This window comes from Hypomesus transpacificus, chromosome 18 (genome assembly GCF_021917145.1).
Source record: "Hypomesus transpacificus isolate Combined female chromosome 18, fHypTra1, whole genome shotgun sequence".
Lineage (NCBI taxonomy): Eukaryota > Metazoa > Chordata > Actinopteri > Osmeriformes > Osmeridae > Hypomesus > Hypomesus transpacificus.
Genome location: NC_061077.1, coordinates 9,383,290 through 9,406,319, shown reverse-complemented (window position 1 = coordinate 9,406,319; position 23,030 = coordinate 9,383,290). Strand labels below are relative to the sequence as shown.

Below are 23,030 nucleotides of genomic sequence, written 5' to 3'. Positions count from 1 at the left end.
GAATGTGTAATGGATCAGGATGGGATGATCAAGGAGTCCCACATCTTTTGCCTCAGAATGCAGCGCCCACACACACACACATACACACACCAGTTGTACCGTTAAATCCGTGGATGTTCGTAGAGAACAGACTGCCTCCTCTGAATCCACTGGAGTGAGATGAGATGAGGCGGGAATGAGGCAGAGGGAGGGCTGAGGGTCTCCCTGAGGTGTGCTTCACTGGACAACCTGGAATAAAACAACACAATGGTTTTAGAGAGATAGTTTCCTTATTGTATATTTATTCTGGAACACACACAAAAAACACACTGTAATCCTACAAAATTTGAATTCAGATTACCCTCATAAGAAACCCCTCCTCAAGTTACTTATCCTCATAAGTAACAATGCATCTTCTGGCTTCATTGATGATAGTAGACCTACCGGACACTTCCTGCTCTATGGGACATGAACCACAGTTCTTCCTTTTGGCTCAGTCATACGCATTACTTGCATTATCCCTTCTTGTATTATGCGTTAACCAGGTGATGTGCATGGACCTACATGGGCCTGCCTATCCTGTGGCTCTTTTCATCTCGCTCCTTTAGTACCTTTACCCTGTTGCTTGTGTTGTCGTCACAACAGAAAGAATCACTTTTTATTTCCCAACCTAGTCACAGGAGATGGGAGAGTAAACACTGCATGGTGCACTTGTGCTCAAGAGTGAACGATGATCGATTTCAGCTTTCCTCCTGTGGCAGCGAGCAAACATTAATTCATTTAGCCAGCCATACAGTGCAGGAGTAAGAGAGAAACTCGTCTCCATTGAGCAATGCCTCACACCACCCAGGTAATGGACGAGTGGTAGTGGCAACTGCTCACTGGAAGAGAGCTTCGGAGCCAGCTTCTAGATTTACTGCCAAAAACAGAAAGAGCTTTTCCAAATATAAGCAGCAAAAATACATTGTTTGGTAATTTACGGCTTGGGCTGTCTGGCATAAGTACGATATAATTACGACTGGCAAAGTGAAGGCATAATTCAAACAAAAGGTCAGAATTAATTAGAACATTGCTCTCTTTACCACGATCCTCACAAATTCAATTGGAGTTTGGGTACGTGCTTTTCATGAAAAGTTTCTTTTTCAACACCCCGAACTGACACGTTTTAATTACAGAGCTAGACTGAGGCTGTAGTATACTTCATAAAGTGTAAGCATCGCAATTAAGGGTTGTTAACGCCTGGTGTGAAATCTCACTGGGCTTGTGAGAGTTGTAGCAGGGTTTTTAAAGTCCTCTCCATGTCCTCTTAGAGCCAAACTCTGTCATCAACAACCCATAATACACACAGCCCCGTGACTAATGGGACATGGGGTTGCCATGCAAACAGCCACAGACAGCACAACAGCACGCAGATTAATGGTGAAGATTTCCCTTCGCATTTCCTTAACCATCCATCACCTATCCCCAATGACTGAACTCCACCCAATATAAATGTCACATCTGTCCTGAATATTACCACTGGAGACAATATTTCCACAGAGAACATAAACATAGGAAATCGATAACAATGCCATCACAAAGTAATCAGATCCCCTTCAAAATTGCATCATTAGGAATTGTATTAAATAGAAGCTTTATTTTGGCAGAAAAGTTCTCTTGTGATTGATGTGTCTCTTGGGTACTATGGAAACATGGTGACAAGTAACAACCCTTGTAGAAAACTGCAGAGCAAACTATGACAGTTCTGGTTTCTCTTCATTAATCATGCAAATGAATCACGCTATGGCAATGATTACCATCAGGATCATCAAAGGATCACAACTTTATAATTCAACTTGACACTGATGCACACAGTGTCTGATCAAAGAATTAGCTGTCGAGAAGGAGAGCGAGGGAAAGCGAGAGAGAGAGAGAGAGAGAGAGAGAGAGAGAGAGAGAGAGAAAGAGAGAGCGAGCGAGAGTGAGAAAGAACGCACAGAGGTTCTCCCTGTGATATGATGTATGTCCATACTCAGCATGCAGGGCCAGGAGGAGTCCTGTCAACAACAGTAGAAGCAGCCACCCTAAGCTGTCCATGGTGGGAAGACTAATTGTAAAGAGAGAGCCGAGGGGTTGAACTCCATCAGATTTATTGAGTAGCTTAGCTGTTAGCTGCATCACAATGCCTTTCTCTTCACTCCACAGGCTCTGTTTGAGGTTAAGCCCACGACAAACCGCTCTGGCAAAACAAATAGAAACAGTAACAGGGGGTTTCAAAACAGACCTTATTCGACTATTAGAGACTGCATTCCAGGCAAGCAACCTTTCAAAATACACCCGTTCATTCTCACCTGGGAAGAAAGGGGTGATGAGTGGGGCCTTCAGCCTTAAAAGTGATAGCATATAACTTTATTGTGAGACATATGGGGCTATACCCTTCCAGCCAAGCACATGAAACACTTAATTCACCTGACAGAAATATTTGAGGAGAAAAAGTTATCCATATTTGCTCCAGCCAGTTGGTTTTAGACTGGAATCCGCTCTCTCATCTTGCACAGTGTCTCCAGGGCTTATCGGGCTCGTGCAGATGAGAAGTTTTGAAGAGATGGCCCTAATCTGTCTTCTCTCCAATTTGGACAATTCTGTGTGTGTGTTAGTGTATGTGTGTGTCTGTGTAAAAGAGGGTGTTAGTGAGTAAATAAGTGAGTGAGCGAAAAACCAAGTGAGTCAGTGAGAGGAGGAGGTAGTGTGTGCCATGTATGTACTGGTTCCACAATGATTTTCAATTTAAGTTGCCTCTCAGATAATGAATAATAGGTGTTTTGTAATGATTGAGCAGACTTGACTGCATATATATTTGCTATTTCATTATTACATGTCAATCCCTGGTTATAATTAAAAGGTGTCATTTGATATTTCATTTTTTCATTTGAAAATATCTGCCACTCATTCTTTTTCCAATCAAGGCTAATTCCCAATGGAGCCATGAAAATACATGATTAATTGCACGCACGACTGCGACACTCAACATTTGAAAAGAGAAAGCCTCGCTACAGGCTTGGTTGTAGCCATTGGACTGGATCCCATTCAGCAGAACCATCCAGAAGTTAGAAATAATCATCAGATGAAATGCCATTTAGATATCTGACAAAACAGCCAAAATGTAAATGTAACACTCCTCAAGTAATTGAACCATGTGGCTTTACATCATCGCTCCTGCACCCCTTGTGTGGCATGTGAGGCTGGAGAGACAGGCCCACCATCCCTAATAGAATATCCACCTCCATCTGTCTTAGTGGGGGTAAATTCCAGCAGCCCTTTGTCAAACAGACTAATCACATCCCTAAGCAAGGAACAAATAGAACCAGCGATTCATTAGGCCTTGATGAGAGGGAGACGGAGAGAGGAGATAGAGAAGGTTAAGGAGAGAATGTAAAGATGTGTGTGTGTGTGTGAAGGAGACATGTACTCTAGGGGAAAAAGAGGGAGAGAAGCGACTGAGAAAGCGAGGAAGAGGAAGTGAGAGAACAGGAAGTGAGGGAAGAAGAAGGAAGAGCTGGACAGAGAAGGTTGCTAGTGTTCAGTTAACTCACAGCACTCTCTTCCCCGTGTAATTGATTCCAACTGTCGTCCTCTGGAAGACACAGCCAGGGCCTGATGGATATCTAAGTCTTGATTGGAATTTACATGCCAGATGCTCCCAATTTCTCACTGTGCTCTAACGCTACTTTAGGTGATAAGAGATAGGCAGAAGCTTTGCATCGAACAATAGGGATTCAATTGGGCTTTGAGGCCCAATGATGATATGTGATGTATATGAGGGAGAATAATCTTCCAACAATAAATAGTGAGATGGAGAACACTATCAACACTGAGGGATGCAGAAAGCCAAATTGGATAACAGACAGAGACAAGGAGATATTATGTTTCTATCTGGTGATACCCACGTGTGGGTTCAAGCTGAACTACTGTAGTCTGGTGAACCACCTCTATATCTGGACACGCAGTTACACTGTGGGGATCAGTGGAAAAACACTGCTGCAGGTGCATCCTTTTAGCAGGCCGCTCGTTATTCTCGCGGGTGCTGTTCATTTGATTGATTGATAACAGTTTCTGTCCATTTAATTTTGGCAAGCACCATTGTTTACAGCCCTCGGCTCCAGTGAACAGTTCTGATATATCTCTCTATAACATCTGAAGTGTTCATCACCAAGTAGCAACCTTGTGAGACGCTGTACTCACCCACGTTGCCCATGCGCATGTGTAACTTCCCCTTCACCACGGTCAGGACGTTAATGGGGGTCACGCCCTTCCGCCCCGTCAGGTCCCCCCCCGTCACCACGGCCTCCTCGCTGACGTACTCCGTGTTGATGACCTCCAGCTCGTAGGTGGCCTGGACCGCCGCACGGCCCTGACGCAACATATGCTAAACAGCCGAGACGCCGGGGTGCGTTTGCAGGCGCAGAACAAGGCCAAGGGACAAGGAAACAAGAAGCAACTGTCACTGAGGGAGAGCGGAAGGGGAAGGCCAGGGTGGCTGTTGCTTAATGAACAGCTTCTGGGGACCCAGATAAACAAAAGAACAGCTGGTACTGATATAAACAATTTACAACTTAACAGGCTTTCTCGGAGGGTTTTTACAGCAAGCCCGCTGTTGATGCTTCAGAAGGCATTTTTAAGGAAATGGTTATACTACAAAGGGCGCTAAACGGCTAATGCCAAAAACTAACAAATCCCCAGATATAGATTAAAATGGGCACTTAGAATATGGAGTGAGTATACTCTTTGTAGCTTCATCCAGGTTTCATAACTTGTCTGACAGGGTTGTGAGACAAAGAGCAGGTAAACACAGCCAGTCATTTTAACCCTCCCTCCGGACCCTAACGTCGGCAGCCCAGTACCTTGAGCCCGATGCCTGCGGAGCCGATGAGGAGCAGCGAGTCTGCGTCCCACACGTCCAGCTGGAGCGTGTCCAGGGCCAGGTAGCGCAGGAACCAGCTGCGCTCCCCAGGCTGCAGGAGGGCCTGGTCCACTGGGAACTGGAGCTGCAGCCCCGGAGGATCTGGAGGATGGACAAAACACAACCACTGAGCCTACCACGTAGCTTTGAATCATAAATAGCACCACTGTTTATCTGATGATGGACACAGAAATGTATCCTCGATGGAACTGACTAATCCAGGAAGTGTCTCCAGGGTTTATCCATATCATACACACTCCTAAACCTACAACTAAATAATAGGAGGGCCAGGGCGCCAAGGCAGCAGTGAAATAATGAGGGCAGGTGACAAACCTGAAGGATGGAGAGTTTATATATATATAAAGAAAAAGAAAGTAAAGAAAAACAGAACGGAAGCTGCCACATATTATCCCCAGTGACGCACGCACCCAGACAGCCCCCTGTGGCCTGTGTCAGGCCTTCCCCTTTTGGATGTCACACACACACACACACACAACGCTTCATATTTACAGCAGGGATGGGGGCAGGGAGCGAGAGAAGAGACAGTAAGGTAGAGAGAGAGGAAAAATGACGGAACGAAAGCGCGAAAAGAAGAAAAAAAAACACCAAGAGAGAGAAAGGGAGACAGAGAGGGAGGGAGAAGGAGACAGAGAGAGGGAGACTGAGAGGGAGGGAGACAGAGAAGGAGGGAGACAGAGAGGGAGACAGAGAGGGAGGGAGAGGGAGACAGAGAAAGGGAGACCGAGAGGGAGGGAGACAGAGAAGGAGGGAGACAGAGAGGGAGACAGACAGAGAGGGAGACAGAGAGGGAGGGAGACAGAGAGGAAGGGAGAGTGCAGGCTTGATATCTGGAGCCTCTAACCCGCCGCTACCCCCTTCCATCCTTCCACACCCCCCACTAGCTCTCTCTGCTCGGCCCATTAATTCTCCCAGCATGCCTAGAGCCTGTGTGCCGGCACGGCGCTGACAAGCGGGGAGCTGACAGGCCTGGGCTGCGGGCGAGGGGCGGCTTCAGGAGCTCCGGCTGCAGACGGAGCACAGCTGACTCTTCGTACAGCTGAGTGCAGAGACTGGTATGTACACAGCGGGGTGAGGGGAGGATCTCACAGCAGATAGACAGGAGCTTCCACCTAAAGGCCTGGATAGCAGACTAGTGCACACAGCACAGAGCAGCCTCCTCGCTCAGAACAGAGGGCAGACTGGTATGTCTACAGCGGGAGGGTGAACCCAGGTTCAAACAGCACTCATTGAAAATAGATAATCGTCCACATAAGTATAGCACATACAAACATCTGTGGAGCAGGTATCTGGCTGGCCCTAGGAATGCTTATCCAAGGTGAAAAGATGTTGAGCATAGGAGAGTGGGGGGTAGGGTGACCCTGGTCTGGTAAGGTGCAGGTAAGTGAGTTGGAATATATGTAAGACACAAGCAAGCTGATGAGCATGCTGTGCTGCTCTCACATCTGCAAAATGTGGGCTTCCTCCGCATGATAGAGAAAGAGAGGAAGGGAAGAGAGTCAGAGAGAACGATAGAGGGGGAGGGAAAGGAGTGTAATCTTGGGAATGGGGAGAGGGTGGGTGTGGGAATGGGGGTCATTCAATATCACGCTCCGTCAGTAGCTGTAATATCTCTTCCATTTCATTAGGACCTACACAAATAGACTTGACATCAATCAGCTGCGAGGAACGTGATTGAATGAGAAGTGTTTTAGCCTCACACAAATATAGATCCAATAGATAGATGTTTGCCCTATCTCGCTGGGAGTAAACAACATGCAACCTAAACAGAAACAGTTCCATACACTTCCAGTAGGTCATCTAGTCAGAGAAGGTGGATGATCAGCATGCCTTCCTAAGACCCCAGGGCTTGTCTTTGATACCAACCAGCTAAAACCTGTCCTAGTCTTGAGTCACCATGAGTCACTGGTGGGTCCCTCTCTGTTCTGTCCTACCAGTATTGACAGTTCCATCCTGGTTGACTGCAGCCAGGACACAGGGGAGTGTGTCTCTGGGATTGTGCTGGGCCTGGTCCGGGGTCTGGAGGCTGAGCCGGTGGGTGGTGGTGGGTGGGAACCGGTAGATCTGGAAGGTAATGTAGATGGAGGACGGCCAGTCTGGGCTCACGCCAGACTCCTTCATCCTGATTAGGAAAAACAAACACACTGCTATTAAATAAAGGCTCTTTTCATTAAGGCTACTCAAAAGCATTGATGTGTTGTGCGGTTCCAACACGCAAAGGTTATGCTGGTGTCATGGTGTATGTATAATGTATACACAGGCATGGGCAAGTCATTCAGTTTTATAGCATGGTCCGGATGGAGTGGCATTAATGCTGCTAAGTGTGATCTTTTTGATTGAAAAATCCATTTGAAATGTGAGGCGCACATTTATGATTCAATAAAGGTATTTGCAAAATGTCATTAAATAAGGGGGTTAATCACCTCAGTTAATCATTTGAATTCAGCAGTTCCTGGAAACTCAAATCTAACAGTCATTGCACACCCCATCCATATCAATTGGCTGCTTTAGAGTACTTTTAACTAACAACACCAATGAAGTGTGATTAGATAGACTAAATCAAAACCTTTTTTTTTTTTTTTTTTTACCTTCATATAAACTTCCTAAAACCTTGAGAAGAAGGCTTCTAGTTAATACAACCACAACTTGAAAAACCTTGAATGGTGTATAACCAAATACACTAATCCGGGAATTATATACATAGTTTCATTTCAAAGGTCAACAATAGTCGTATTTTCCAAGAAACATACTTACAAGATAAAAACTAGCCAGGTCTATTTTAGGGTTTAATTTTGGTATTTGCAATTAATTTGCAATTGTGATCTGTCACCTCAAATATTTCTCTCTACCATTTGATTCAAAAACCACCCACTGAGAACATTAGACCCTCTCTTTCTCTCCCTCGCTTTTTCTCTCTTGTTCTAACTCACACACACAGTCACACAGAACACACGCGCACTCCAAACTGTGGGTGGCCCAAAACTCTCAGCCATCCATTTTCAAATCCGCACAGAATAAATTAACCAGAAGTAAGATTAGGACAAAAACGATTGCTTCTCTATTTCCCAATGACGAGAAGATTAGCAATCAATCACCAAGCATTAGATAAGGAGGGGGAGAAAACCATTTAAAAACTAGAGGGCCATTGTGAGCCCCACCATGCCCGAACAGGGTTTCAGAACCAGTAGTTTGAGTTGAATTTAAGAGCAACGTCTGACCTCCAAGTCAATCGCATGGGCTGATATTCCCTTGGTAAAGATCCGAGCGGCCGTGCGTCTACACAGGATGGTCATTAATATTCATTCAGTAAACAGACGAGATTGATAATCACAGCTCCCAAGAGAGACGTGGAAATTGCACCGCCGTTTTGAGCGCCTGCTCACTGCAGGTGTCAGCGCCTCTGCCCGCCGTACCGTTTGTCATGTTTATGATGTCATTTTGTCTGTAAAAATTCCATCTCCTATGTTCTCAAGACTGAGGTCCCGGTATTCCTTGAGTCTTCAATTTGCTGTTAAGAAAGTGTATTGGGCGGGGGAGCAATTGAAGTTGTTTCAGCTCCAGTAATGAAAAGTCAGACAATGGTCCACAGATAAGGAATAGAAGATAGGCTACTTGACACAGCAGGCTATCAAACCCCTCTGCTACAGTTTCAGTAGAAGTGGACAAGGCATTCTATCCACTCTAATTTTCTATCTATTAACTATCTGTAAAGTGTCCAGTCCATTTACCATTAAAGCAGCATGAAAACTATCATCAGGGTTTCTAACTATGTGCTTGCCAAGCCGAGCTACGACATGTACCATCAGCTCAGCACAGCGGAACTTTGTTGCCAGTGTCGCTGTCTATGATGAATATGACAAATGCCTGTTGCCTTTATCTGGCGGCCGGCAGGCCCGATGACAAGATAAAAGGGAACAAAGAGGCTGTGTCTCTATCTGTCGGCTTGTAGCCCTGGAGTTTTGGTGTTTGACAGAGGGGTATAGCTCTAGGACTTGTGTGATGTCTGTGACAGGAAAAATATGATTGTGTGTCTGTGTGTGTACGTGTGTGTGTGCATGTGTATGCATGTGGTGTGTCTGTCAGCCATATGGACGAGCAGACATGCAAGTTAAGGATGATAGGCAGGTCTTTAGGTCCACTGCAAGGGTATCACTGTCATCTAGGTCGCATGTCAAAAACACAAGGCCCCATTGTGTCCATGGCTGTCAGGTTTTCAGGAAATGTAAAAAGGATACCATCTACTCTTACAGAAGAAGTCAGTCTGTGGCTTCACCTTCACAGAGAATACATTTATATTCCCCTCTAGAAACATCTGGAAGTTTAAAGTGCAAAGTACTGTACCGCCTACATGCAGTGGCCCGGATACGATTCAGTCTCCGGCAATTTCTGCATGTCTTCCCCTCTCTCACTCACATACATTCCCTGTCTGTCTCCAACTGTCACAGTCCAATAAAACAAAAAATATATTGTAAAAAAAAGAAAAAAAGTTTGCTATAAAAATCTGCTGGTTCCGATCAATTTCAACAGAAAGACCCTGCATAACAGTTGTGTACAGTGCCTTCGTGCATAACTCGTCCAGACACGGCGGGTTCACCTGGAAAATGCCAGAAACTGGAGCACCAGCAGATTGCCCTGCAGGGAGTCTGCTTCCTCTCGCTGGGGGTCAAAGTTGACTGGTTCTGTCGGGTCCAGGACTTCAGCCACCTGCCCGCTCCGGTCCACAATATCTGGGAAGCCTGCAGAGAAGATGTGGGCCATGGAGCTCCGTGAACTTCTTGAAGAGGAGCTTAAAGAAAAGAAAACAATAATAGTACACTTGCATAGAAAAGTAAAGCAGCTGTGTGTAATTTCATTTTGAAAAGGCAAAAAATGACACAAATATTTTGGTTATCCCCAAACTCTACCCATTGTATGTATCCACGATTCTGCCTGTATTTAAAACAGAGAGCGCACCTACTAAAATCAATTACTGTACTCATAAAAGTCCATTTGTATTTCCAACCAAGCAGGAACAATATCCATAACAACTTAACCTTCATTATTGAAGCAAGATTAGTATTCTATCCAACCACATTAGGACTGTCCGTAATCTTCATAGCAGATTGCTTTTCAATTTATTTTCTTGAATTAAATGTGTTTCCTTCTGTCCATCAAGTCAAGTTGGAATGTACTTTAGATACTTCAGTTTGCTCTCGAAATATGGTGCAATTATGTTCACATCACTCAGTAAGCAGGAGCGAAATAAGAGTTGGGCAGGAACAGGTGCCATAACAGGCCTTTGGAACCTCAATAATAATCTGGGTTTATTCCTCATCATAGTGGCCACCTGTTTCCCCAAACCATGGCAACAGCCATTACTTATACTTTCAATACCAAAATGATAATAATAAGAAACAAAGTATATTTATGTCTCACGGGCGAAAGTTGACGAAAATAATATCATACTCAATGTCAAATGCGGATCAACATGCCAAATTATAGAGTATAATTATGTGAAATGTAATGTGAATATTGAGCTTTCACCAAAGTAATTGCAGTTTGGATTTTTCAGAAAAGAACACCAAAGACATTATCAAATGAGTGAATTTTACTTGGCTATATCAATTTCACACTTCTGTCTCCCCCTCCAAAAGTATTATCTTAATTCATTCCGATTGGATTAATATTCAAGCCCCCATTTTTATTTTCAAAGGAGTTCATTCAGATACTCTGCATGATTTGAATTAAATTAAAGTTCTAAGAGTTCACTGTTCTTCTGCTTTAATAAGTAGGTCATTTTGAAGAAGACATAACAAAAAAAGATATGTGTTTTCAAACTGTCCAGTTCAGCAACACATTTGTGACTCAGACTTTGAGACTGTTAAAAGCCTCAACACCATCTTTTTCTTTTCCTCAGACAGTGTTAATAAGGCCACGGCTTGTTTGTGAGTGTGCCACTAACTGAATGCCATATCACAGAGAATCATTTGGTACCCCCTTTGCAACAGAATAACATTATTATGACTTGATATAATATTCTATTACATATTATATAATACTGCGAGACACACAGTGCAAGTGTGTTTTGATATGGGAAATTTAAATATATATTCTCAGCGGCAGCTGTTGCTCATAGCCGATTGAAAGAACAATAAAAGACAAAACACCAAGCCAGTCTGTAAAAAATACAATTGCTCAATATTAGGCCTAAGTTTTGAACAAACGTGTCACATTCCATTAAATTGGCTCCCATTTTCCTCTTCCACTCCCACATCCATATAACAGCCACTGCACATAGCACCAATTAGGTGCCCAATCGATCTCTCTGCAGCTACAGTAGTAGACAATATAGGTTTTTGGTGTAATGGAGGACCCATAACCCTTTGCACTGGGATAACACGACCAGATAAAACAGGAGTGTGTTAAAAGCATGTTCGCAGACACTGTGTTGGTTGGCAACCACTCACGTGGCCTTTTACCAAACATGAGTTATCACGGCTTTGCTTACAAATACTGGCCAAATCTAATGGCAAGGAGCGATCAATGGGAGCAATTATCCTACTGTAGCTGCAAAACACCTGGCTGTGCACCTTAATCATGGAAAAACACTCACAGTTGCTGTGATCCAAGATTGATATCAGATCTAACCTTAAACCCAAATAAAACATGGAAAAAGATCAATATAACAGTGTCTGTTATCTCTCCTGTGGTTTATACAACACACTGGCACATGCCCAGACACCTTGTCATATCTAGTTCCGGCCAATAGCCTCCAGGCATTCCGGGAAACACCTAAAGTGGTGCTGAGACGATGTGTGAAACCAGTGGCCGTGACCAGGACCCCTCTCACCTGGGTACGTGTGTTCCCATGGCAACGATGGGGGCATGGACAGGGGTGAAAGGAAGCTCCTGGAGCGGGTCCCAATCCTCATGGCCCTCGGGGGACGAGCACCGTGTCAGGTCGGCCTCCAGGTGGCCGATGTTGGTGATGGCGGGAACGGCCTGCCACAAAGACACACAGGCAGATATGAAGATAAAAGGGCACAGATAGAGAAAGGCTTATCAGACTCGTCCAGATATTGTGCACTGAGAAACAGTCCACTAACCCCTCTCCTTGTTATAAAAGCTGCATTTCGGCTACAGCATAATGTTTGGAGGGGTATTGAAAATGTTTTGTTTTTGCTATGTTATATTCTTTTTTGTTCACTCTGCTTGGTAGCTGAGATGTGGTTAGTGCGATGTGGCTAGTAAACACAGACTGTTCCCCAACTCTAACCGCCAAAATACTGTTAGAACTACGCACTTGATATTATGCCGTAGTTTCTGTGTGTCACTCTGGACAAAAGAGTCTAAGTGAATACAATGTAAACATCTCAGTGCAATACTTCTCTCTGAACAACTGATTTATGCAATGCTGGGGACATGTTAACTCTGATAATTAACCACACCAAGGTAACAGTGTCATTACCAAGTCGCCTGTCTGCTGGTCTTGATGAATGACATGGTTCAGTGGCGGGAACCTATTGGCAAAGACGCATGGCCGCGCATTATGAGACCCTCCATCAAACGTGTCTATAACGACCTACCGCAAAGTCACCACGCTACACAGAACATATGCTATTTCCTTCATGATGAAGACCTATGCAATAACCTGAGGGGGAAAGGTACTGTGCACTGGGCGGCACTTCAGTGTTTCTTTGCCAAAGGCAAATGGCTACACTTTAAATGACCCCCAATGTCCCAGGAATAGTGTTGCCGTGGGAAGAATGACATGGCAAACATTGAGTGTTTGTGGAGCGTTATGCATCTAGGACAGTTGTTCTGGGAAGATTTTTTTTTTTATACCTGTCCATACTGTTAACAGCGATATTATAGGTCAAATATTAATATTCTTTCCTAGAGAGTTTCAGTACAGTGAGTGAATCTTCGATAAAAGGTGTTTTACCACTTATTGGACAGAGGAAGATTACTCCCATGTCCTTGACCTGTTGACTTGGTATCACTAAGTGGGAGCTGTTTATCATAGCTTTACACCCCCAGTACAGTATGTTTATCTTCTGTACTCAAGAATGATCTCATTGGTATCTAAATCAAAAATACATGTATTACAGCTTTCGACACATTCTGCATGGCAAGAAAAAGCCTATATTGGCAATGAAACAATAGTAGAGAACAATGTACACTTTTCACAGTTTACCATCTAGGGCTTATACATAGAATTCACATGGTGGCTTTCAGAGGCCCTCATCCTTGTGGGTGCGTGAGGTGAAATTAGCAAAGACAAGGCAGCATGACTACTCCTGCTGGCTCTCAGCAACAAACACCCACAAGCTGTGAGGAAGAGGTTACCCTCGTGTGGTTTCAGGAAATTATTCAACATCTTATTCAACACCACACGTTATTGTGAAGTTATGGGTTCCAGCTTCCCTTAGCTGCACAACCGCCTTGAAGGGTTTGCAATAATTGAAATATAACACGTTACAAAATGTTTTCTGCCTTTTTATGTTGTTCTCTGCTTTGCTTGTATTTTCTCATAGATTATTTAATTCTGTACATTCCAAGGACATCGTTAGACAGTACAGTATCTAGCACAGGTATATATTGAATGCAAAACCGGCTTAAGAGTGTGTATGTGCATTTGTAGTGTTTTCATGTAATGCTTTATAGAAACATCCCTTAATTGACTGATTAAATATTTTTCCAGAGGGTAAACCAGAGGTTTTAAAGAATTGGATACCTTGAGAAAATTGGCCCAGCCTTTACACATTGATTTGAAAAGAAGTCAAAGAATATATTTCTTGTGATTTAGAAGATGGAAACACCTTCAATGCAGAGTGGAGTTTGGTCTACAATTATTAATCTTTTGTGTGTGTGTGTGTGTGTGTGTGTGCGCGTGTCTGTGTATTCTCTGTCTGTATTTTTCTGAACATACTCTATATTAGAAAGGCGAAAGAGCCTTTCATTTCTGGTTTACATGTCCTTGGAGTTGGGTGGATGTGCAGATATGCCTGTGTCACACGGCAAGCATGCAAGTGTTTTTGCATCTGCATGTTTCCTTGTATGTGAGTCTGTGTGTGCGTGTGCATGTGTGTGCATGCCTGTGTGTGTGTATAATGTGTGGGAGAGGGTACGGGGGTGGAATCTTACGACATGTGACAGCTGGTGGGCCGTTGCCAACGGGGAAGGATAGAGCACAGAGGAAAGCGGTTGTTGCCATGGTGACGCGGCGCTGGAGTGGCTCATGGTTGGGTAGCGTGAAGTAGCTGCCAGCTGAGACAATGAGAGCTGCAGAGAAACAATGCGGATTAATAACCATTATCAACAACAGGAGGCATATACTGTACATTCCACTACAAAACAATGGCTTTGTGTCCAATGATGTCCTTATTTTCTTATGGTGCATTTGAAAAGCCCTATACAGATGCAAATAGACTCCATATTACCTAAGATGACTCCATATTACCTAAGATGCACTATATGTGACAAAAATGTTGTTCATTCATTTTGATATATTATGTGATATGTTTTAATTAGTAACTTGTATAACTGCATGCTCTTATGGGTCTTACCTTGGCAATTGTTTAGTTTTTCACAATGTATGCTTCATGTTTTGGCTGCTTGCAATGTTTGGGACTACCTCGTTGTTATGATCAGTGACCTATGCTCTTTTGTAAAGCTCTCTCTTGGAAGTAGCTTTGGATAAAAGCGTCTGCTAAATGCATAAATGTAATGTAAATGTGATGTGATATTTAATATCAAAAGGTATGGGTTCTCATCACAGGGACCAGATATCTATGTTTGATTTAAGACAGGGAAGGACAGGGCTGTCCAAAGCTAGTTGACTGTATGAAGATGCTGCATGAAGTGCATGTGCCTCTGACAAGTCTACTCGACCTTTCTTAAACTAGGGAGTGATAGACGCACTACTCATAAGGATCACACAATTCCACATGTTCTGTGCATTGTAAATGTCTTGTGACAGTCCTTGCTCTTTAAGAACAATACCGTTGGTTGATTGATTGGAATAGAAGGGAAGGCATTCTCCTTTGATGTCTGGTACAACAGTCAAATGAGCATGATGGTGCTGAGCAGATGACTGGCGTTGTCTCAACCATTATGTGGCAGGGCAAACAGGCTGAGTCGAGAGAGTTGGCAGCCAGTCTAGCGAGGAAGCCACAATGCCAGTTACTAATTGCCTTGCTCTGCCTGCTGTCCTGGTGTGTGTGTGTGTGTTGTTATTAGAGAGAGAGGCCTTGTGTCTTGTGTGTTTCACACTCTCAGTGGCAGGTCTTGGTGACGCTCTGTGAGACTGTGTGTGTGTGTGTGTGTGTGTCCATGTGTGTGTGTGTGTGTGTGTCCATGTGTGTGTGTGTGTGTGTGTCCATGTGTGTGTGTGCGTGTCCACGGGAGTGTGTGTGAAGTTGCTGTGGAGTCTTCTTCATCATATGTCTCAAAATAAGTGAGAGAAACAGAAGGTGAGAGACAGAGGGGAAGATGGAGAAAGACTAAGGAGTTTAGGAGAGAGAGAGAAACCAGAGAAAAAGAGGGTATAGTGTGAGGAATAGTAATGATAGAGTGATAATTGAATGCGTAAAATGAGAGAGAAGGAGAAGAAGAGAGGTGGGGGAGTGCTGTTGGAGGAGCATTGCAGGCAACAGACGACAACCCCCCATCCACCCTGCCCCTCCACCCTCCCCGCCTCGCCAGAAACAAAATACAGAAATAGACAGAGTCAATACAACACAAACACGACCCAATGTTCAACATGCAAACAAAACAAACACTCCAAATGTTAGCTATAAATAACAAGAATCTTAGCATTCCGCTCTATGTGAACCAAAAATGTCAGGGATCGATAAATTATGCAGGGAAACAAAGTTGTCAGATTCAACATTGCTTGCAAACAGAAGATAGAATACAGTTTGTTCACAGATTGGTCATAGTGCATTGATTAAAGATCACTTGAAAGTAATAGAGATAACTATAAAAGGTGCATTTCCTGAAGTAAATTTGTGTCCTTGATCAAAGCAATCCAAGCGCTTTATTTTTACAGCATGAGTAATAATAATTATCATAAATTAATTTGTAGTCTTGTCTGCATTTTACTGAAATATGTATTAATTTACAACTTCAAACAACATTTGTAAAGGCATCAATCTCTTTTATGCATCTCTTCTTCAAAAGCGTCTCAATTGTTCTTTGGTTTTAAAAAGCTAAAGATTGACCAGAAAGCACACTAAAGAATAGAAGAGATTGCTGAACAAAGTTGGAGTGTTAGGGTGCATTTGGGATTGTGTGGGTGAAAAGTAAAGGTGACACGTTTTTATCCAACTTTGAAATAACATATCCAACTTTGGATAAAAGCACCTGACTGCGTTCAATACACCATGTGACAAACAACTGTGGTGCTGCAGCTACAAGGCTCCCAGCATTACCCCAGGCCAACCAGCTTCATCACATGAGGCAGCATGGCAGACCATGGCTCATTATGGCTCATAGATCTAACATGAGACTGAGGTGATCCCTTTCCTCCACTTGGGGTATGTATGTGTGTGTGTGTATGTGTGTGTGTGTGTGTGTGTGTGTATGTGTGTGTGTGTGTGTGTGTGTCTGGCCTTAGCCTGGGAGAGTGCTGCATCAATCAGAATGCCCGGTCCTTTACTGACAGCCCCACTCAGGCTGAGAGACATCACTCACGCCCCACAGCTCAGCCTGCCCGAGCCCAGCCCAGCCCAGCCCCAGACACACATACACACACGCACAACAATGGAGATTCTCTATAATGGTAATGCTCCAGGATATTTTGATAGACCTGATCCCTATAAACAGTGTAGGCAAACATGCACGCTTAACTTCACACATATCTGCTCACTGCAACGGAGATGACACAGTTCTGCCCTCCAACCATGTTTTTTTCAGGAGATGAACAATTAAGACTGGGATAGAGACTGCAGTTTGTCTTTTTGAACTCTTGTTGGCATTCATTTAACATGGATTTGTTTACCAGGTCACGAAGAGTCATTCTGTTTGCAGTGGTGTGTATTTAGGCAGGAAATGAATACATACACTATGTCAATCACATGAGCTGGTGTCTAAGTTAAAAACAGGTCGTCTTTTGGTCCAATGCTGTGATGGCATCGTATTTTTTTTTATATCTAAGAGGGTATTGCTGCTTCCATGGTGGTATTTCTCTGTATGGGCGATGTTGTGGTTGTTTGGTACAAGGAAAACGATGAAAAGCTCATGTTGAATGAAGCAAGGTCTTACCCCTGGGCCTTGAGGTGGTGACGGGGGAGAGGCTTGAAGAGCGAGTCTGGGACCTGAAGACAGACAAGACAGGTCTCACATATCCAATCCCCTCTATCTGCAATCACAATTTCTATTCAGCACATGTCCCCCATTAACTACAACAGTACAAACAATTCTTCTTCATTATATCAACAATCCAAAGTTAACAACAGAGAAACACTCTGCTGCAGGAGTGTGCATTGCAAGGTTAATTTCCCAGCCTGGTTAGGCATATAATAGAACATCACAGGTGCCTGGTAATAGAAACTCTCTTTCCTCTGAAGGAAAGAATGTTCCAAATGCAATGTGTTTATGTATGGTCTATCTATGCTCCAATGCTACATGGTGCAACCAGATGAATCTAGAGCCAGCTCTGATGTGTCAGATGGAGACCCAGCCAGTGCCCTTCAAGTCTGATGCAACATTAGCAACTGCATTGGTAGTCATAGCGATGGTAAAATGAAAAGTTCCTCTCTATCATACATGTCTCTTGCACTCATCCTATCGAACTCAGTAACTCTTTCTTTCATCTTTTCTTTCTCTCATGACAGGCTGCAGTAGCCTAGGGTGGCCTAATGTAGAATCCATCTGCTCAGACTACAATGAGCATGGACAGGACATAGTGCTGGAGAGACAAGCCCTATGGCATTGCTCAGGCTGTGGCACCCTGTTTGCCAGGCATTTTACAATGGCGCTCCTTTAATGCTCCAGCACTACAAGCTGCACAGACAAGCAATGACTGTTTATCTAGATTGACTAGATTAGTTTCTGACAGCATGGGGAAGTAGTAAAAGGATTGAGTGCGTGGTACATAACATTTGGATTTGGAAAAATATGCAAATGTTTGAAGGCAATGTACCATTAAGATTATTAATGAGCCTAGATGCGGACACAGCAAGATTCCTTCTGACTTTTCCATCTTAGTTTATCATTATCCATTGGAAGGGCCGAGTAAACAGCAAGATATCTCTGGCTGAAGGATTGATTTATGAAAATATATTCATAATAATATGTTGTGAACATATGGAATACTTTTAATATCTATCATAAATGAACTAAGGAGCCGTACTAAAAATGTACGAGTCTGTTAGTGTTGTCCTTTCCTATTTACAAATAACTGGCTCCAGGGTTGGGAATATAATGTGCTTTTTTCTGCTTTTGATCTCTGGTTGTCTGAGACAAGGAATACAGCCACAGGCTTCAAAAGACATGAACTGCATCTCTGCCTGTAAATGAGCGCATCTAGTCTATTTTCTATTGAGATGCACGCACGCACACACTCACTTTAAAGCAAACAAATGACAGAGATTCATGATATCATTCAAAAGCAGCCAGTTAGCCGCTAAAATCACTTAGGCTACTTGCTCAGAAAAGGATTTGGTGGACACTTCAACACTGATTAAATTCCCATTACACAGACTTTGTGAAGACCCATCCCGATGGAACTCCAATCAAGTCCACCCTTCTTGGGAAAGATAAGTTGCCAGCAACATTGGAGAGCATCAAATATGTGACTACAGTGTACTCACAGAGATGTTAAAACAGGATGGAGTGTCTCTGCAGTGTTTACTTGTGTTTAATCATAAGAAGAGGAAGCCCATCAGTTTTTGATTCAACACCAGATACATATAATGACACATAATATTTGTCACTGGTTAAAGTTGAGTGTATGTGTGGCAGATACATCAAAATTATTTATTTAACCAGAAAGCCCACTGAGGTTTCAACCTGATATAGAAAAAAGTATATTATATTATAGGAGGCACAGTATATCAAATATAGTGTCCGCCTGCCTTAAGAAGTGATATCAAACATAATGATGCACACTGTAATAAAGCACTTTAATATCCTACACCTTTGAATTTATGAGCTATACACAGCCAATGAAACATTTATGCTTTTTTGAAGGATAGCAAAGGCTCTCTTGCTTTCAAGACGAAAGAGAAAAATAAATATTGTGTTTTTTGTGTGTGTGTGTGTGTGTGTGTGTAAGGGAGCGAGCATGAAAAGCCTGCAAGATATCCCAATGTTAGGCTCGTTCAAGATCAAGGGGCCATACCAGGCGGTCAAAGTCTTCTCCAGATAGGTTGTCTACGTTCATCCCTTCATCCCCCCCAAACCCCAATCATGGAACATTCTAATCATGCAGAGAGCAGGTGTTACTATTGAGATAACACTGCAGAAAGGGGGGAGGGGGGGGGGATATTATACACAAGGCCCAGTGTGGTTGTGATGGATGACAGTGGGAACTTTGGAGCCTTCTCTTGGGTGTTACAGCAGCTGCGTGCGCACCTGAAAAAGAACTACCCGGTCCGATAACAACACTCGGAGCCACACTTCCCACTGTTTAAAACAAACAACAGAGCAGATATTGAAAGTACTTTCAAAGTGGAATCTGAACTGAAAAGATGAACCGCTGATGATAACTTCTTCCACGTGACGTGAATGGCGAGCACAGCAATGCAATACTGAACTGGACCTGTGGACTGAAGCTGTCGCTACACACAGGGACCTGGCTGGAGGATGGGATTTACCTGGTAGAGGTGACGGGGGGGGTTTCTTATGTCTGAATGTGTTCTCTCGCTTGGTGTGTGGAGAGACAGATGGGCTGGGAATCTTCTTTTCCAAGCCCGACACCAGACCGAACCTGGCCACATCTCTCTCTCCCCTTCCCTAATCACAACAACGGAAAAGAGAGATAGAGACATGTAAGGTTGCAGAGCAAAATAAAATAAAAAATAAAAAAACAATAATTGCCCTCATCTCTATTTTAAGGAGTATTTAGCAGCTTTAGTCAGTAGAGCATGGAGAACATTTTGTTAAGTTATTGTCTGCCTCATCAGGGCCTCAGAAGACATCCAAACGTCTGTGGTAAACATCCATTCAAGATCTGTGTCTTGAGGGCAAAACAACCATCTGGCCTTTGACAACAAACAAATACTGTATAATGAGTCGTCAACGTGAGCACGCCACTGTGTGTACATTGTTTGTGCGTGCTTGAGAATGTGTATCTCCTCATATCTGTGTTACCTGGACAGGGCTCTGTGGTTTGGCTGATTCTGTGTAGACCATGGCGGCCCATGGGTTAGGTGCGGCGCCACCCTGCAGGGCCAGATGTACATCGTCTCCCTTCCATGCGCCGGACTCATCAAAGGGGCACCACACCCCCCAGCGAAGGCACTGCATGAAGGCAGCTCTAGATGTGGAGGTTAGGGACACCTAGACACACAAGACAACAACAATAAACAAGGCGCCTCTTAAAGTAGGTTTATACTGGTCATGGAACAGGTGTCTGGAACAGAGATTAGGCTTAAAAGCAGACATAAATGTACCACTCTCTTTCAACACAACCTTACAGGTTTAGTTTTGTGGTGTCAGATTGGGAGCAACTTTCATCTTCCTCAATTACAATGTCATCAAAATGGCTCCAAAGATAACTCTGACCAGGTCACTATATTTCGATCCATATGCTAAATGACATAGGGACAGCTGAAAATGGTTGATGTGTTGAAATGTCCAAAATTACTTTGCCAATAGTGGGGAAAGAAAGGGATTGAAACAGCCAAGGAAAATCGATTCGATTCCTTCACCGCAAAACAACTGCAAAGCATTGTCCTTAGGCCCAAACTAGAAATTCCAACCGTTTTTCTAAAGTAGCTGCACTTTATATGACATTGGTGTAAAGACCACCACCATCTTTCAGCAATGCAGCCTGTGTGATCAGGGGTTCCTAAACTGTGGGTCAATACAACCGCAATTTAGGTCATCTTTGAAGATTGTGAGTGTTAAACCAAGTCACTAAAAGTAGTCTTTTTTCTTCAAACAAAGAGGGTCTGCTATCACACTCGTAGGAAAATAACTAAACTAAGAAAAACTCTCTGATCCCTCTACGTCAAAAAGACAAGCAAAGCTGTCAATGACATCGCTAACCACGTGGCTAGCAAGACAAGTAGCAGCATGCACTGTAGCAGTGCCATGCAATATAGGATAGACAAACACAGCCACGGTAACTTTGAAAGTCTTTCTTGTAGGTCTAAGCAGTGGGCTACATGCTGTAATAAATCTGCAGCATCACCTGAGAACATGCAGTTTAGGAGGGGATTTGTTGTCCTTACACCTGATTTACAATGAGTCCCAAGGCACCTCTACGTCCTTCTCAAAACAGCCATGTCTGGAAAAGTAAAAATGGCTTATACTTTATTTCATCCACAAGGGACCCCTGAGTTTCACTGAATCGATTAATAAACCGGTCAGCCACAGACCAAAGTAATCAATCACAGGTGGGGAAGAACAGAATACGGCGGGACCCTGCATCTGCTGAGCTCACGTCACAATGACAACATTCTAATGAAAGTGTGGGGGCTCATTGCTTGGAGGACCTCAGGGTAGCATTCCGACATCTAATTGCCTTTCCTTCAAGTAATACTCTGACATAGAATATATCAGTGATTTATTATTTTTCTTTTTTTAAGAATGTAATTTCTGTGGTCACTTTAAGATACACACAGAGACAAAACCATGCAGTGGTTGAGTCTGTTTTGAGCACATGCACTATAATGCCTGTTCATTGTTGGGACTCTGAAACATGAATCCATTCCTTCCACTCGGTAGCTGTCAGCCTCCACAGCTCCCAGGTCTCTACTGATCCCAGAAAGGGGACAGAACTGCTTCCATCTATACCAAAACAATAGAACAGACATGTGTCGCTGCCTGTGAGGGACAGAAAGAAATGCTGAACTGCATAAAAAAAAATCATTTTCTATCATTATGTACATTTCAAAGGATCTGTGTAAAGCCCCAGTGTTGAAGGGCCTCTGTGACCAGACCTGAGAGAAGCTTCACATGCAGATCAATATTCCATTCCTCTCAAGAGAGAGCTCCTCATGGAATATATTTCCCACCTCAAACTAGGACAGACATTAACTGCTACAGTATTTCTCTGAATTGTAACCCCAGGAATTATATGAGGGCCATAAAACAGATAGCAGTATATTCCCCAGAGGCTATGCCTGTTTTTCCCTTCATGGGGTCGAAATTAATAAGATGCTTCATATGAAACATTAAATCAAGCAAGTCCATTTTGAAAGTGATGATTTTGTAAAAATGATCTAACTAGGGGTAGATCATTTTATGGCGCTGGGAGTAGCCAATGAAAAATGTGAGGCAATTTATCTAATGTGTCTCTTTTTGCACTCTCTCTCTCTCTTTTGCTCTTTCCCTCTTAGAGAGTGAGTGTTTCGCATACAGTCGAATGCTCAGTTCTTGTAAAAAGAGTTCTGAGAACAACTGGAGAGACAAATCTGCCATCACGGACCGATTCTACAAGGACGCCTGGAGCATACAGACTCCTTTTATCTGCCCAGCATTCGAATCTTATCGCAAACTAAGGAAAGTAAGAAGCCCTCGCAACGAAATTAAACAAAATTACTGATGGAGCCTTTAAATGTATAGTATATCCATAAGCGCTATGAGGCAAACAACCCTTTGAAACTAGAAATGAGTCGGCATAGTTATCTCCATAAACATTACTGGAACAACAATGACAGGGATTGATACAAGCACGCAAACCCTTTGGCCAGCTAGACGGTGGTGGTGGGGGCTATCAACTGCATTCAAAGAAACTCTTCTCCAGCATTTACTATGGTGCAGAGGATAATCACGTACAGCAAAAGTATGAGAACTAACAGGAGCTCACAGCAGAAACAGTACAGCAGATAGCAGCGTGAATTACAATCACTGTTTCAATGGCTGTTTTGAAAGAGCCTCCATAGGCATCAAAGCACTGTGATCTACACATGAACTGCAGAGAGCACAGACTCCTCTGGAT

General features: G+C 43.4%; 1 protein-coding gene across 5 annotated transcripts in view; it reads right to left on the bottom strand.

Moving 5' to 3' along the window:
• nphp4 (nephronophthisis 4) overlaps positions 1–23,030 on the bottom strand; it is a 71,413-nt gene that overhangs the window by 12,431 nt on the left and 35,952 nt on the right. For all 5 annotated transcript variants that reach the window (XM_047040019.1, XM_047040017.1, XM_047040020.1 and 2 more), the window contains 10 exons: positions 20,234–20,422; positions 19,738–19,876; positions 17,183–17,235; positions 14,063–14,200; positions 11,766–11,917; positions 9,531–9,722; positions 6,871–7,058; positions 4,860–5,020; positions 4,201–4,384; positions 100–228 (listed from right to left, as the gene is read on the bottom strand). In XM_047040019.1, coding sequence (XP_046895975.1) covers positions 100–228; positions 4,201–4,384; positions 4,860–5,020; positions 6,871–7,058; positions 9,531–9,722; positions 11,766–11,917; positions 14,063–14,200; positions 17,183–17,235; positions 19,738–19,876; positions 20,234–20,422 — 1,525 coding nt within the window. The remainder of the gene's footprint in view (positions 1–99; positions 229–4,200; positions 4,385–4,859; positions 5,021–6,870; positions 7,059–9,530; positions 9,723–11,765; positions 11,918–14,062; positions 14,201–17,182; positions 17,236–19,737; positions 19,877–20,233; positions 20,423–23,030) is intronic.